The 13657-nt window shown below is 44.7% G+C and overlaps 1 protein-coding gene across 2 annotated transcripts in view; it reads right to left on the bottom strand.

Annotated features, from left to right (window-relative positions):
* The window catches only part of sdk2b (sidekick cell adhesion molecule 2b), a 227546-nt gene extending 224767 nt beyond the window's left edge, over positions 1-2779 (bottom strand). For both annotated transcript variants that reach the window (XM_029527583.1, XM_029527584.1), the window contains exon 1: positions 2126-2779. In XM_029527583.1, coding sequence (XP_029383443.1) covers positions 2126-2213 — 88 coding nt within the window. In that variant the 5' untranslated portion in view covers positions 2214-2779. The remainder of the gene's footprint in view (positions 1-2125) is intronic.
* Between the last annotated feature and the right edge of the window lie 10878 nt (positions 2780-13657).

Here is a 13657-nt window from a genome sequence, read left to right as displayed (position 1 = left end):
GCAGGAGAGCGTGTGCATGCGTGAGCTAACAAATGTAGAGTATGAGTGCTACAGCCTTCAGGGCTTTTATTTGAAATGTAAAAAAGGTCCAACATTTCAGGTAAGAGCATCAAATCCTACTGACAGATCAAGTGTAAAATTTATTTCAAGTAAAAAAAAAAAAAATATATATATATATGTGTTAGCATTGAAAGTTTAGCTTTTTCTGGGGTGACTGAAATGATGAATGACAATATACAAAATACTCTATCGGCTTAGCAAGCCCTGAAGCAGGACTTCATAGCACTTTGGTCTGATGAAGGCCATTCTCCTGTCGTTAAAAAGCAGTTTCAGTCGACTGGTCATTAAAATGTGGCAAGCAGTGGCTGACATGTCCATCCAGAGGCATGCTACTCGCCTCATCATGTTCTTTAATCATCGGATGAAAAGAGAGCAGCCCACACTGGGGTCACTTTCAACGAGCTGCACTCCGAACGGTCTGAAGAGAGTCCAATTAAATCCTACATTTTCTGACCCAGGAGCGACAGCGTAATGAAATCTGATGGCCGCTGCTGGATGGACTCAGTGGAGGGAGAGTGGCAGCGAGTGGCTATCCTCCATCCCCAAACTTCCACACCACTCCACCAGACCGCTGTCGCAAATAATGTGTTCCTATTTAACCTGGAAAAGGAAAGGGGGGGGGTAAAACACAACGATGTCAGGGTTCTTAATGCCCTGAACACTTGAGTTATCAATCTCCTGTAAATGTCAGGCACTGGGATATGCCCTCATGAATGATGGATATCTGCCTTGTTTGTTTTTTTCATCTTCACTACATTGTATTATTGAGTGAGCACCACCGAGCGCTTAAGAGTCTACCTTGAGAGGTAATACTCCCTCTTTACTGTGGCAGCAACACCTGAATCCCAATTACCGGAGTGGGGAGGCTGCAGCAGCGGAAGGCAAAGCGCTCTCTTTTAAGCCAAATGTCGTTGAGCTAGCGATAGCGTCGTCCAAAGTCTTCGAGCGAATGGATGCACTTTGAACGTGCTTCATTTCGATGAGGTTCCGCAGTCCTGTGATGACGGCCTGCAGGCCGCAGAGAGGAGAGCGCAACCTTTGACCGAGATCATCATTCTCCAATTAGATCCCATCACTGTGCTTCAATAGATGTAATAATGAAGTGTGGCGTTACTGAGGACCAGCTCCCAAAAGACCCCTGGTCCAAATGTGTGAAAAATTAATCAAAGATACAGTCATGCGCTTAGAAGCAGACATTCCTTCCCCAAAGCATTTTTCCCCACTCTCACCATAACAGACTGTCATTAAACGATTGCATCGCATCATTTCTGAAATGCTGCTGAGTAAATATCACATAAAAAAGACTGATATCCTCCAGGGAACTGGAAGATGGATAAAAATGAAGGAAAGGGGAAGGCCTGAGGTTGGAGTAGCCTCGGTCTCCTCAGGAATATTACTGGGATCTTGTGGGATTATTGCTCAGAGAATTGGAGGCGTTACTCCAGCTCAGCCAACTTACTCATGACAACAGGAAAAAAAAAAAAGAAATAAAAATATCACGCTGTCAGTGAGTCGCTGCAAACTGCCTGGCTCCATCACTGCTCAGGAGGAAGGGTGTAAAGAGAAAAAGGGGGAGGGGGCAAAGCTGCATAAAATTCTCACAGAACTCAATTCATTTTCAACATTTACGCATGCTCGTGCACCGCGCGCGCGCTCACGCGGCTTTAACAGCAACACGCGCCTGTTTATCGCGGCCAGAAGTTTTAATTTCCGGGGCTGATTAATTAATTAGTATTTATTAATTAGCTCGGAATTTTCTGTTTCTTAAACAGCTGGGCTTCTAATGACGCCTTCATTATTTATGTTCAGAGCGGCTGCAGAGGAAACGGTCGAATTGAAAGCTGAAGTTTATCCGCCTCGGCTGCAGGAGGGTCAAGATTCAACTCGGTGAAGTTCACAAGTGAGGAAAAAAAAAAACAAAAAAACACAAAAGTCTCACTGACACAAAGGGGATGTGGCACCGGGAGCCTGAAAGCAGGAGACGGTCACCGGGCCTGTGTGCTGCCTGCTCGGATCCGTGCCAACCCCAAACCAACCCCCCCCCCCCCCCCCCCCTTTCTCTTACCTTGAGACCGACAGGAGTGGATGAGTGAGGTGAAAAATAAAATCCATGTGGCGCGCCACATCGATCTGCTCCAGGAGTCCTCCAACATGGTCCCAAAGCGCGCAGACTGGACAACAACAAGTGCCCGCTGAGCCCCGGAGGCTGGACGCTCCAGTCCCGGTGTCGGTTCCGCTGTAGTCGGGGTGACTGTTTGTGTGAGGGGAGGAGGAGGATGATGAAGAGGAAGAGAGGGCGGCTGGGTGGCGGTGGTGGTTAGGGGGGGGGGGGGGACCTGCCACCCGAACCGGAGCCGGGCAGGGCGCACCGAACTCAGAGTGCAGAGATGAGAATAAACGAGTCGCTGCTGCCGGAGCGACAAAGAGTCCGGATCTGCTCCACAATTCAAACGCGCTAGTTCCACAAGCCCCTGGAGGCGGCGAGGCGGATCTCCCGTGAGTGCCGAGCCAGCCCGAGTTAGCCTCTGTCAGACACTGAACCCAACTCAGGCAGATGAATCCGGGTTAGGTCCAAATCCAGGCGGTCCGTCGCTGCACCTGTAAGACGCCGAGCGGCTCCCCGCACTTTTTCTTCTCGCGTCCTTGAGATGTCGCGTTCTTCTTCTTCTTCTTCTTCTTCTTAAACTTCAGCCTCCCCCGTCGGTCCAGGCAGTCCCAGTTTCCCCCCCTCAAATGAGCCAACAGACTTTTCCTCGAATCTTTCACACCCCCCTCCTCCTCCTCCTCCTGCTCCTCTCCTCTTCTCCTTTTGGAGCCGGGTTGCCAGATCCGGAGCAGAAACGCGCACCAAAAAGCACACACATGCACACCTCCTCCAACCCCGCCCCCCCCCCCTCCCCTCCCCACCCACCCTCCGGTAAAGTTCCTGCCCACAGCGCACTGTCAAGGTCAGCGATTCAGTTTGACAGGAGCTCTGAGGAGAAGTTGAGCAGCTGGGGAGTGAGGTGGGGAGAGGGGGACTTGCATGCCCAGGGTCTGGCAGTCTCGGTCGGAGGCTCGCCGCGGAGGAGAGGAGCCCGGCTGCCGGTGTGTGTGCGTCGGATGAGGACGAGTCCCGGGTTCTTTATGAGCCAGCATGAGGCTCTGGTGTGCTGGCGGCGCAGCGCAGGTCGCCACCGTGCGGCCAAGCGCAGAAACGCGCACCCCGACCTCCTCCACCTCCTCCACCCCACAAACACAAACTCAGCACAGGCCGTTCAGGCGGGCGGGTTTGATTGCTCTCCACATCACACAAAAACAGGTGGAAAGAATAAAGTCCTTTGTCGAGATGGCTTAAGGAACACGCGTTCCTGCTTGTTTGGCCGAGGTTTGGACAGAATTGGGTGCTCAGGGATTTATTATGTGTCCAAGTTCATTGACCTTTTACTCCCCCTGGCATCATTACAGTGGTTTGTATTTTGGCAGAATTGTAATACTGTCAGGAAGGTCATGCACACATGCCACAGCTTTCTTTTTTTTTTTTTTTTTTTTTTTTAGGCAGGACTGAATGTAATGTCCTATATTTGTTTGACACAAGTAGGAAAAATACACAAATGGCTGTTCTGCCTTCACACAGCCAAGGCTGAAACCACTGAGTGTTATCTGCCTGTGTTGGAGTAGAAGGAGGACCGAGAGGAGGAGAGGGTGAGAAATTAATGAGTGGAGGACAGACGAGAGCGAGAGAGAGAGAGAGAGAGCGGGAGAGAAAATGGATGGGGGCGGGATTGGGGAGGGGGTGGAAAGTGACTGAGCAAATGCTGCTTCCAAAATGACAGTATCAGTAGAGGCCGAGAGAGAGAATGAGAGAGCATGACTGAGCAAATGTTCCTGTCTTGAAAATGACAGTGGCTTGCCTGGAGAGAGCAGGAGTGCTTAATGTTTGTAATGTTTTTGCGAATGGCGAGTCCCATCTAAGCCACGCCGGCAGCCGGGAAATAATGCACCATGGTAATAGCCTCTGTTGTTCCTCAGCATGACTTTTAGCCTCCTGTTGGCTTTCCTCCCTCTTAAATGTGATACCTTGAACAGAAGTTAATAATAAGAGGGTTACTATCAGGAAAACGAAGACGGAGTGCCTCCTCGGCGCTCCTCGGGGGCCCCGATTATGGTTTTTTTTTTTTTTTTTTGTATTTACTATGACTGAACTCGGCAAGAGGGTAATTTAGAAAATCCCTGGACGCAGTATGTTGAACCATAGGTTTCTGCACATCAGCCGTTTGTTTGCGTAGCCGCTTCCCGCCATTCCCCACGCAAACCAACCCCACCCACCCCCCCACCCAACGCAGATGCCAATGCCACCAACTGTTAGCTCATCACGTTGTTGAGCTCAGACTAGCTGTGATCACAGGTGCTAAAGCAGCTTAACACAAGCTGTGAGTTCGCTTCGTTTGGAGACATGCTCTTTCTTTGTCGCTGGAATTAACCACACAACTGGTGATAATGAGTTATCTGCAGCAGCACCGCAATTATTTCAATTTATTCTGACATTTGCCCTGGGCATCCATATTTAAGACCTAAAACCAGACCACTGGATGCCATTTTTGGCACAGCGAGGAAGACAGAAAAAAGGTCAAAGAAATTCAGAAGTAATTGGAGGAAACATGTACTTCTCCTGCAGAAGACGAAACAATGTGGGCGCAGGTTTAACTATTTCACTTTACATTTTAAAATGCATATTATAAAGATTTAGATGTTTAATTTTTGGCAACGCTCCCAGCAGACATTGGCGCATTTTCACACGGATGCACAAACCAGTTTCATAAGTGTGTTGATGCATTTTTATGTAAGAAAAGACTGGCAATCAATTAATTCAGTAAAGGTGTAGATTTCCTTTGGAATAAATTGGTTTAATGCTGAATATATCTTGTTAATATTTATATATTCTACTGTCGCCCCTGCATTGACCTCTTTCCCAACCAAAACGCCAGTCAATACCTTCCCACAGCATGATTTTCATTCAGAATCTCGAACCCAACACCAACAAGTTCAGTATTCACAACAACCCTGAGCTGTAATTTCATTTTTGTCAAAGTAGAAGAGTAAAACTCCCTCTGCATCATCTGAACCCTCGAAGGAGAGCAGCACAGAGGAGGAGAGGCGCCTTTGAACAACAAAAGGCCATCAGTGTTTGACACGATCCTCGATGCATTCACAACTTAGACACCTGTGTTTGTAGGATCTTTGCTTATCTCAGGTAAAATCCTCACAGGCAGACGCACACAGACACATAATCATACAACAGCCTGCAAAAGAGGAACGATATCAGACAAATTGTCTACCCAGAAAGAAAGACTGAGGTCAGAACTCCAAGAGGAAGACAAGCCTGGGGGAGGACTCTCAAGCGCTTCAGAGAGATCTGTGAAGTCCATCTTCTGCACACATACACAACCATCACTCTGATGTACTGATGCACAAATGACCCCAGTGATAACTCCAGGGTAGCGTTGGATGCATTAACCTTCAATAACAATTTACTGCAGGGCACTGCAGATATGAAAGAGCTGAAGTATCGGAGAAGAAGACGCAGGTCTCGTCATTAGATGAAGAGCTCACAACTATTTATCAAAATTTGTCACACCATTAACATTTCTCTGCCAATTAGTGGCAATTTAAGGAGCCGCATCAAAGGAACAGGGATCTCCTTAACCAAAATGAATTCAACGTCCTCTCTTCCACCAATCTGACCAATCTCACCAGAGGTTTAATGAATCGGAACGGGAAGGGGAATAATAGGAATGAAGGCTCGGTGGGAGGTCGATGGGGCGATGAGCATTGCTTATTACATCCAAGGCCAATTACAATAAAGACCTGTCATGGGCTTCATCTGACAGAGAAACCTTTAGGGTCTCACACAGAGCTCAGCTGACCACACTGACTACAACACAAACGTATTTGCAAGGATATCGAGGTAGTGTGCAGGTTCAGGTCAAATTGCTTTTCGGAGCTTATAAGAGCATTAGATTGAACAGAGCTCACGTCATACCTCGCACTCTTGTGTTGTTTTTTTAACCATGAAAAATTAAACAGCGGTTTCAGTGTTGGCAAAAGAGAGTGAAAATAACATTTGTAGAATATTGAGTTGGAGGGTAAAATTAAATATACATTTATTCACTGCTTGTGGTCCAACAGCCTTCCAGTTCAATTACTGCTGTCTTTTTTAGCATCGTAGAATTAAAACATCCTGAGCTCAGTTTACTTGACTTTTAAAGTGGACAGCCGTGAGGAATGTTGGGGCAACACATTCAAGGTCATTGTGCTTCCACTGTCATATTCACAGTAGGGAGGCTAAATTGCATTGAATTTATTTGTTTGTTTTTTTCTTTTAAAGAGAGAGCGAGAGAGACATTTTAAAACCCTGATAGACGGTCTAATTTATGTAAGGCTCTTTAATCATAGGCATTTTGGCAGATGGACATGAGTAAAAGGAAAATCCAACTGTATTCATCAAAAAGAGAGACAGATGAGTCAAAAAAAAAACAGAGAGGAGAGAGGAGCAGATCTGTTTGTGTAAGTGAGACAGATGGTCAAAATATAAAAGAAATATGTTCAGCAGAACTGCACTGACCTTGGCAGAGAGAAGCCTGTAACGTGGAAAAGGAAAGTGGAGAGGGTAGGTGTCTGCGCTGGAAGAGAAAGATAAAAAAAAAAAAGTGTTTTTGGGAGCAAAGTGATTTGAAACACAAACATAAGAAACAGGGAAAGTGCACTGACAACACATCAGTCTACTCCTTTTTGATTTGCCATTGCACCAGCTCCAATCCAAATATTGCATTTGCCTCACTTTACACACACGCACACATGCTAAAATGCTGAAATGTTTTTTTTTTACGATGGCACTGATATATTCATGCAGCATCAGAGTGGAAAGAAGAGGAGAAAATGTTTCTCATACTCCGTCTGTGTCTTGGCGCTGCATCATTTGTCAACAAACTTTATCATTACACACCAATAAAATGGGTGTCTGCACAGGAATTTGCACAGACACTGGCCGCTTGTTTTAGGGCGACAAAGAGGAAATGATTCTCAATAAATAGTGTAAAGAAGCACTGAACATGATGATGGATGAAATCAAAGCTCCCCAGAAGTGAAGCCAAAGCATCTCAAATGCCTCCATGTGGCCGGCTGCAGTATGGGTCATAAAGGCCGACCGAGAGAGAGAGAGAGAGAGAGAGAGAGAGAGAATGTGAGCGCAGCCAGACTAGCCGGTGTTTGAATTTTAGAGCGTTTGATTATAGTTATTTGAGCCATAATACGGGAGTGAAGTGTCATGACTGACAACCGTAACTGACTTTGGTTGGGGGCCACCTCAATCCTGCAGCTGCACTTCTCAGTTACCACACAGACTCAAGCTTTGTCCATTTTCAAATGTCGTCACTGAGCCATTAGCATCTTTGTGGGATCACACTGGAAAGTCCCACAAATAAAAATGGTAAATGTGCTACTTGCAATTTTTTTAAAGAGGTGTTATGCGGTTTTGTCAGCCACCAAAAGTGGCTTCTTGTCAGGAAGAGCTGCTGGTAACTGATTTTGTTTTTGTGCTTACAAGACGAGGTTATCATACTTCTTCTGAGTAGCCCTGCAGCTTCAGCACAGCTCAGGACAGGAGCTAACTGGTTGGGGTGATAAATTCAATGGCATAAAAGATGTAAGGAGAAAAGAGTTAATAATTGCTTTTCATCTGTGGAGATGAAAGTTGAACTCATCATATTTCTCCTTGACTGGTGAGAAAACAGCTCTTAAAACTAACTGGGAGTGCAGGATAAATAATTACAAATACATCCTTTAATATTGAGCAATGGCACTCGTGTTTGGACAGCCAGAGGAGGAATTATTTATTTTTATGACTGACGGTAAAATAGCACAGAAAAAAAAAAAAAAAACTTTTCTGTGGGATGTTGTTAATTTGGCAGAAAATTGGTTGAGTTCAGGTGTTGCAAATTAAGGGATCGCAACTGGTGGTGGGAGAGAAAGAAAAATGGTATCAGAACATCTCAATGCAGCACCTGAGCAGCGATTGCATCTGACTGCATCATCCTCTGGTGCACCTCACATTCAGGAAACAAAATAAATCATGAAGCTGTGTGCAACATCTCCATTGAGCCTAAAGGGTTGTCTCACTCAAATTCAAAAATCAAGCTCTGCCCAAAATATTACACCTCTCACAGACATCCAGCTACGCAGATAGGTCGGGTTATATTTAAGATCCTTGCTGCTTCCCCAAAAGCAATGATGGCGCCAAAATTTCTCAGGCCTGATATTCAAAAAAATTTTGAAAGTACAAAACACAATACAAGCCTGTTCTTTTTAATGGAAATGACCAATTTGGTTCATAGTTGCTTCAGGAAACTGTTGCTCATGAGGCAGAGGAAGGACTGCGGTGAGTCAATAGGAACATCCAACATCACATGATTTCTTTACTGACAGAAACATAAATGCGTAATTTTCTCCTCACACAAACATGTCACAACAGTTCATAAGTTGAATTGTTGATGGACTTGAACCATTTCACCAAATTAATTGTAAACAAGTTCTTTGAGATAATTATAGTTTGATTCTGTGGCAGGCGGTAGCATCATTGTTTTTGTTTATCTGGGGAGTGTAATAATTGTGTTTATTGCAAACAGAATGATGTTTTCTTTTTTTTTCATGTTTCAGTGGAGGAATTTGAAGACGCTTTTCAGAATGCGGCAGCATTTTAATGACTATTAGAGAAAAGCTGACACCCTGTGTGCTGTAGATGGTGTGTACACTTGTATACAAACGACGGTCTGTATGAATATCCCACCATTTAGCCTTATCAGGGTCAGCTACACATTACTCCATCAGGTTTGCATTATAGCAGGTGGCGTATTTTGGTTTCTCTATGAGCCTTTACAGTCAATTAGGAAAAAAACCTCCCTCATTATTTCTTGCAGGCAACTGAAGCATTAGGAATGAAAATTAATAAACAAAGATTATATTGTGTAATACAAGACCGCTCAAAAATCTATCATCACTGACACTGGCTGAGAGCTAAAGCAGGTAGATATGATTCAAATAAATGTAATCATCAGAAGAAACTGGCAGATCAGTCTATGTGGTCATGGATTATTTAGTATTTTTTATTATTATATTTCCCTTCCCAGAGCATTCAAGGGTTTCTCAATGCACGTCAAAGGATATGAACAAATGTATGTAGCAGAGATTCACACACACCAGCAAGTACTAACCAAAAAAAAAAAATAAAATAAAAAAATACCAGTGACTGCAACTGGGAGATTACTGACATTGGCCCAGCTACCTGATATCTCCAGAACCCCCCTCCTCCTTCATTACTGGTTGGGGAAAATGAATATAAAGCCACATCAAGCAGAAATGGAGCATCACTCCTTTAGTCCTGATGTAATTCTAGGCCGTAAGCCCATCTGACAGATTTGAACCGTCACTCTGTGTGGTCCAGACATTCTGCCTAAAACCTGCTCTGTAATGAAAAGTTGCCTCCATCTGCCATGAAAAGAATCACTGACACCATCTGACTCAGAAGCCGTTTCTCCGTACTCTTATTTGCATGGCATTAGAGCTCTGCAGTGTGGTGCAGCATGAGCACATGTATGTACACAGCACATATTCTAAGGCATCGAGAAATGGAAATGAGGGCACCGAGATCAAAACTAATATAAATAACCACACAGACAGAGTCGGACCCGTTGGGTTCATTTCTTAGGGGAACCTTCGATCAACATGAGTCGATGCGGAGCAGTAATTGGCACAAATGTAAAACCTTGGGCACCTACATCAGATGGAACATTGATGTTTCTCCACCCACTGATATATGTTTAGGTCAATGTATGTGTCAGTGAGCCTAGAGCCAGAAAAAGCATTTGCTGCTCAGCGCGCTGCTAAAATGGCAATAGGCTGCTCTGGCCTCCGTGTATAAATTTGAATGGTGGTGTCTAACTGCTGGGGATTTGTTTAATTTCAGCTTCTTCTCTGGAAACTTATACTGTCTGACGGCCATGTGTCTCAGAGGTGCATTAGCCATTTTGATTTAGAATATTTTTTTTATGCTTGGATTGTTACAGGTCAAACACATCGTGGTCACCGATACGCATTCTCTCTGTTATAATGTTATTCCTGTCTTCATGTGCCTGCTCAGGCTTCCTCCCGGTCTGTGTGGGCATACAAAGTGAACACACAGAGGCCGCTACTCCACGGTACTCCATGTTTGCCACTTTCCTACACACAGATAAGGAGCTATTACCTTTTGAAATTCATCCTCAGACCTGCCCCTGTCATATCTAATGGCGCATGGAGACATTTTTTCCCCTTCTGTGCACCTCTGTGGAGATAATGACACTCTGTCAGGAAGGACACATGATGGATTCAGCATTGGACTTTACTCACTCACTCATATTCTACCGCTTGTCCATTTCCGGGTCACTGTGGATGCTGGAGACAATCCCAGCTCACACTGGGCGAGGGCGGGGTCACCCTGGACAGGTGGCCAGTCCATCACAGGGCCAACACACAGAGACAGACAGAGACCAACAACCACTCACACTCAGACCTACAGACAGTTTAGAGTGACCAAGAAACCCAAACATGATGTCTTTGGATGGTGGGAGGAAACTCCCTACAGAAAGGGATCTGAACCCACAACCTCCTGTTGCAAGGCAACAGCCATCCTGCAAACATATAAACTGTAACCCTGGACGCCTTCAGTACTAAACGACTGTACTTGCTACCATTTTGTACTATAAAGCTCTTCTGATAGTGTGGCAGCCTTACCTGTTAACACACATGAACAACATTCAGTTTAGATCTCTATTTGAAATCCACTTGTCCCTGGCCTTTTTACCCATATTATGTTCTAGCCCATAGATTTTTTGATGAGTTTCTCAACCATCAATCTGGCAATTAAAATATATTTGAATTGAACTGCCAGCACATCATTCCCTAAAGGGCCGCTGAATGTCACCAAATGTAGGAAATAAGTTGAAAACACCCTGCCGAAGGCTGTCTGGCTGGAAGTGATTATTTTATGAAAGATCTCATTCAAGCCATCTGAAATATTGTGTTTGGTCTGTTGAGGTAAAAAAAAAAAAAAAACAGCAGTGAAGCTCACAGGGGAGAAATTCTAGTCTGGGAAATCAGGCAGATTTTCATTACTGCTGCCAGAATCCTACAGGGAGCCTGAAGAAGAACTGAGTTCAAATTAGAGAAAACAAATGTATTATGAGATCTTGAGCGAGCACAATGTGTTTTCTGTTAAGGAATAAGAATTTGTGGAAGGTCTCATTTCGTAGCTTGTAAAGTTATTACTGACAATCATAAAACCCCTGATGTTCTCCACTCTGCGAATCACAATCTCTTAAACCATAATCCATCTAAAGATTTTGGTGCTTTCCTTCTTCCACTAAGAAGTTTTAGGTGAGGTTTAGCAACAAAACAAATAGTAAATGATAAAATGTATCTTGCTATTCAACACACTCCATCTACATCCAGTCTACAGTTTCTCAAGTTGAAGCACTCAAATCTTAATTTAGCGATGTTACATGTGCACCACGTGTCCATCTGTGGGGGTGGGCTGTCATGACACTGAAGAAGACAGTCACTATTCTCATTTCAGCCAACTAAATGAATTCCCACCCGGCCGGACTTAGTGCAGATGTGACTCAAGATGCCAATGTGCAGGCAGGATGTCGATCTCCCGGAGACCGCCATGAATCTCCATGACTGATGTGTTGAATGTCACGGACGCAGGGACCTTTCACGCCGTGCAGGTCCTGTTTGGCCGATAACTACAGATTCTCTGCAGCCTTCCACATCAAGCTGGAGCAAACGTCATCGGGCCGTCCCTATAGCACGCCTCTCGCCCTGAAACAACACATCGTTGACGCCCAGGAACAGTTGGACAACCAGGTAACTATATCTGAGAGGGATGACGAGTTAATCCCAAACACCGCACAACACCGTGTGACATAGTTCAGGTTGCATGCCTCAAATGCTTTTCCTTTTGGCTGTTTATTTTGGAAGCCAGGCAGTTACAGAAATAGACACCTCTGCTCCCCGTCCTCTGTTGGAATTACTAAAATAAGTGACCTGATCTTTGGTTTCACATTTTACTGAAAAGAGAGCAGCATTTCTCTGGTGATGACAGAAAAGGAGCGCCCGTCGGGCAACAAGTGAAACGGCCACAGCCAGATGATTGAGAGGGAATCAGTGAAAAGAGTCATGATAACAGCTATGTAGCAACAGCAAATCAGATAATGGAGCTCCTTTAACCAATGTGGGGACAAAAGAGCAGCAGGGAAAGCTCCGACCCGTCCTGATTCTGAGAGGTAGAGATGAGAAAAACGGGAAACAGAATATTAAATGAACAAAACGAAGTGACTAGCGACAAGCTTTCATAAGCAGCACCCGTTTGGATTTACTGCCGGTGTCGGCACACTGTACCTTTCAGCCTTATGTTTAGAAAATCTTGTTTTACTGCCGAAATAGCTGGATGATGTGTTCATGTAAGCTGTCACTCATGCACATGCGTGTTTTCTGATTCTGAGATTTCTCTCACACGTTAGCATCATCGGTCAGAGGAGGAGGTTTGACTTATTTAGCAGCGCTTCAGTAAATTAGGAGCTCCTGCTCCTAATTTGCATAACAACATATCACCCCCTAACTGAGGTGGGAGCTTGCTATGTGGTGTGTGGGCTGCATCTCTGATTGCTGAGTTTTTCCCCTCCACACAGCAATTTTTTTCAATTTTTTTTTTTTTTTAATGCTGCCAACATCCAAGAGTGATTTAGCATTTACAACCACCAGCAGCGGAGCGTCTCTTTCTCTCCTGGAAACGTACGCAGAAGAATAGCATTAAAGAGAACACAACGTCATTGCAGCTTGGCAGCAATCGCACAATTACATGCTTGGTTAGAAACATGAATGATAACCACAGTCTGGGCATCAGTGCGCCGTGATGCACTGCTGTGTTCTAATGCAACTTGGCAAAAATGTTGTAGTCTGGCAGTTACCACAAAAGCGATTCAAAAATATACATACATTATGCTGCAGTATGCACAGAAGTTGGATAAGATGCATAGAATTGCTGTCACATAAACATGAAGGAGGTGGGCGGGGGGGCATTTATGTCACGCTGGAATGATCCTGTAAAGAGGCATGCTTTCAGCCACACTTGACATGGCACTCACATAAGACTTCTGAGTGACAAGACCTCTACTCTGACTTTTTCCCCTCATGGGGGATGACTTTAGGAAAAAAAAAAAAAATCACCTTTGCAGCTTGAAGAAAGGAAACATTCACAGACGGAGAAGTCTACCTCACAATTCGGCAGAGATTTTCATCTCCACCAGCTCGGCTGTGATTGATAAGCAATCATTTCTTTCAAAGTTCTTTGTCAAATTTACTTTTTACTCCACACGACACCTTCCCTTCCGTGCACTTCCTCACACACACACACACACACACACACACACACACTTCAAACCTGTTAAAGACCAGAATCTTTCCCCCACATCTGTACGTTTTGATTTTTTTGAAGTACCTGCTATTGCACATTTCTTGTTTC

Source organism: Echeneis naucrates, chromosome 19, assembly GCF_900963305.1.
Source record: "Echeneis naucrates chromosome 19, fEcheNa1.1, whole genome shotgun sequence".
Taxonomy (NCBI): domain Eukaryota; kingdom Metazoa; phylum Chordata; class Actinopteri; order Carangiformes; family Echeneidae; genus Echeneis; species Echeneis naucrates.
The sequence above is the reverse complement of the archived record's forward strand: the minus strand, read 5'-3'. Positions and strand labels throughout refer to the sequence as shown.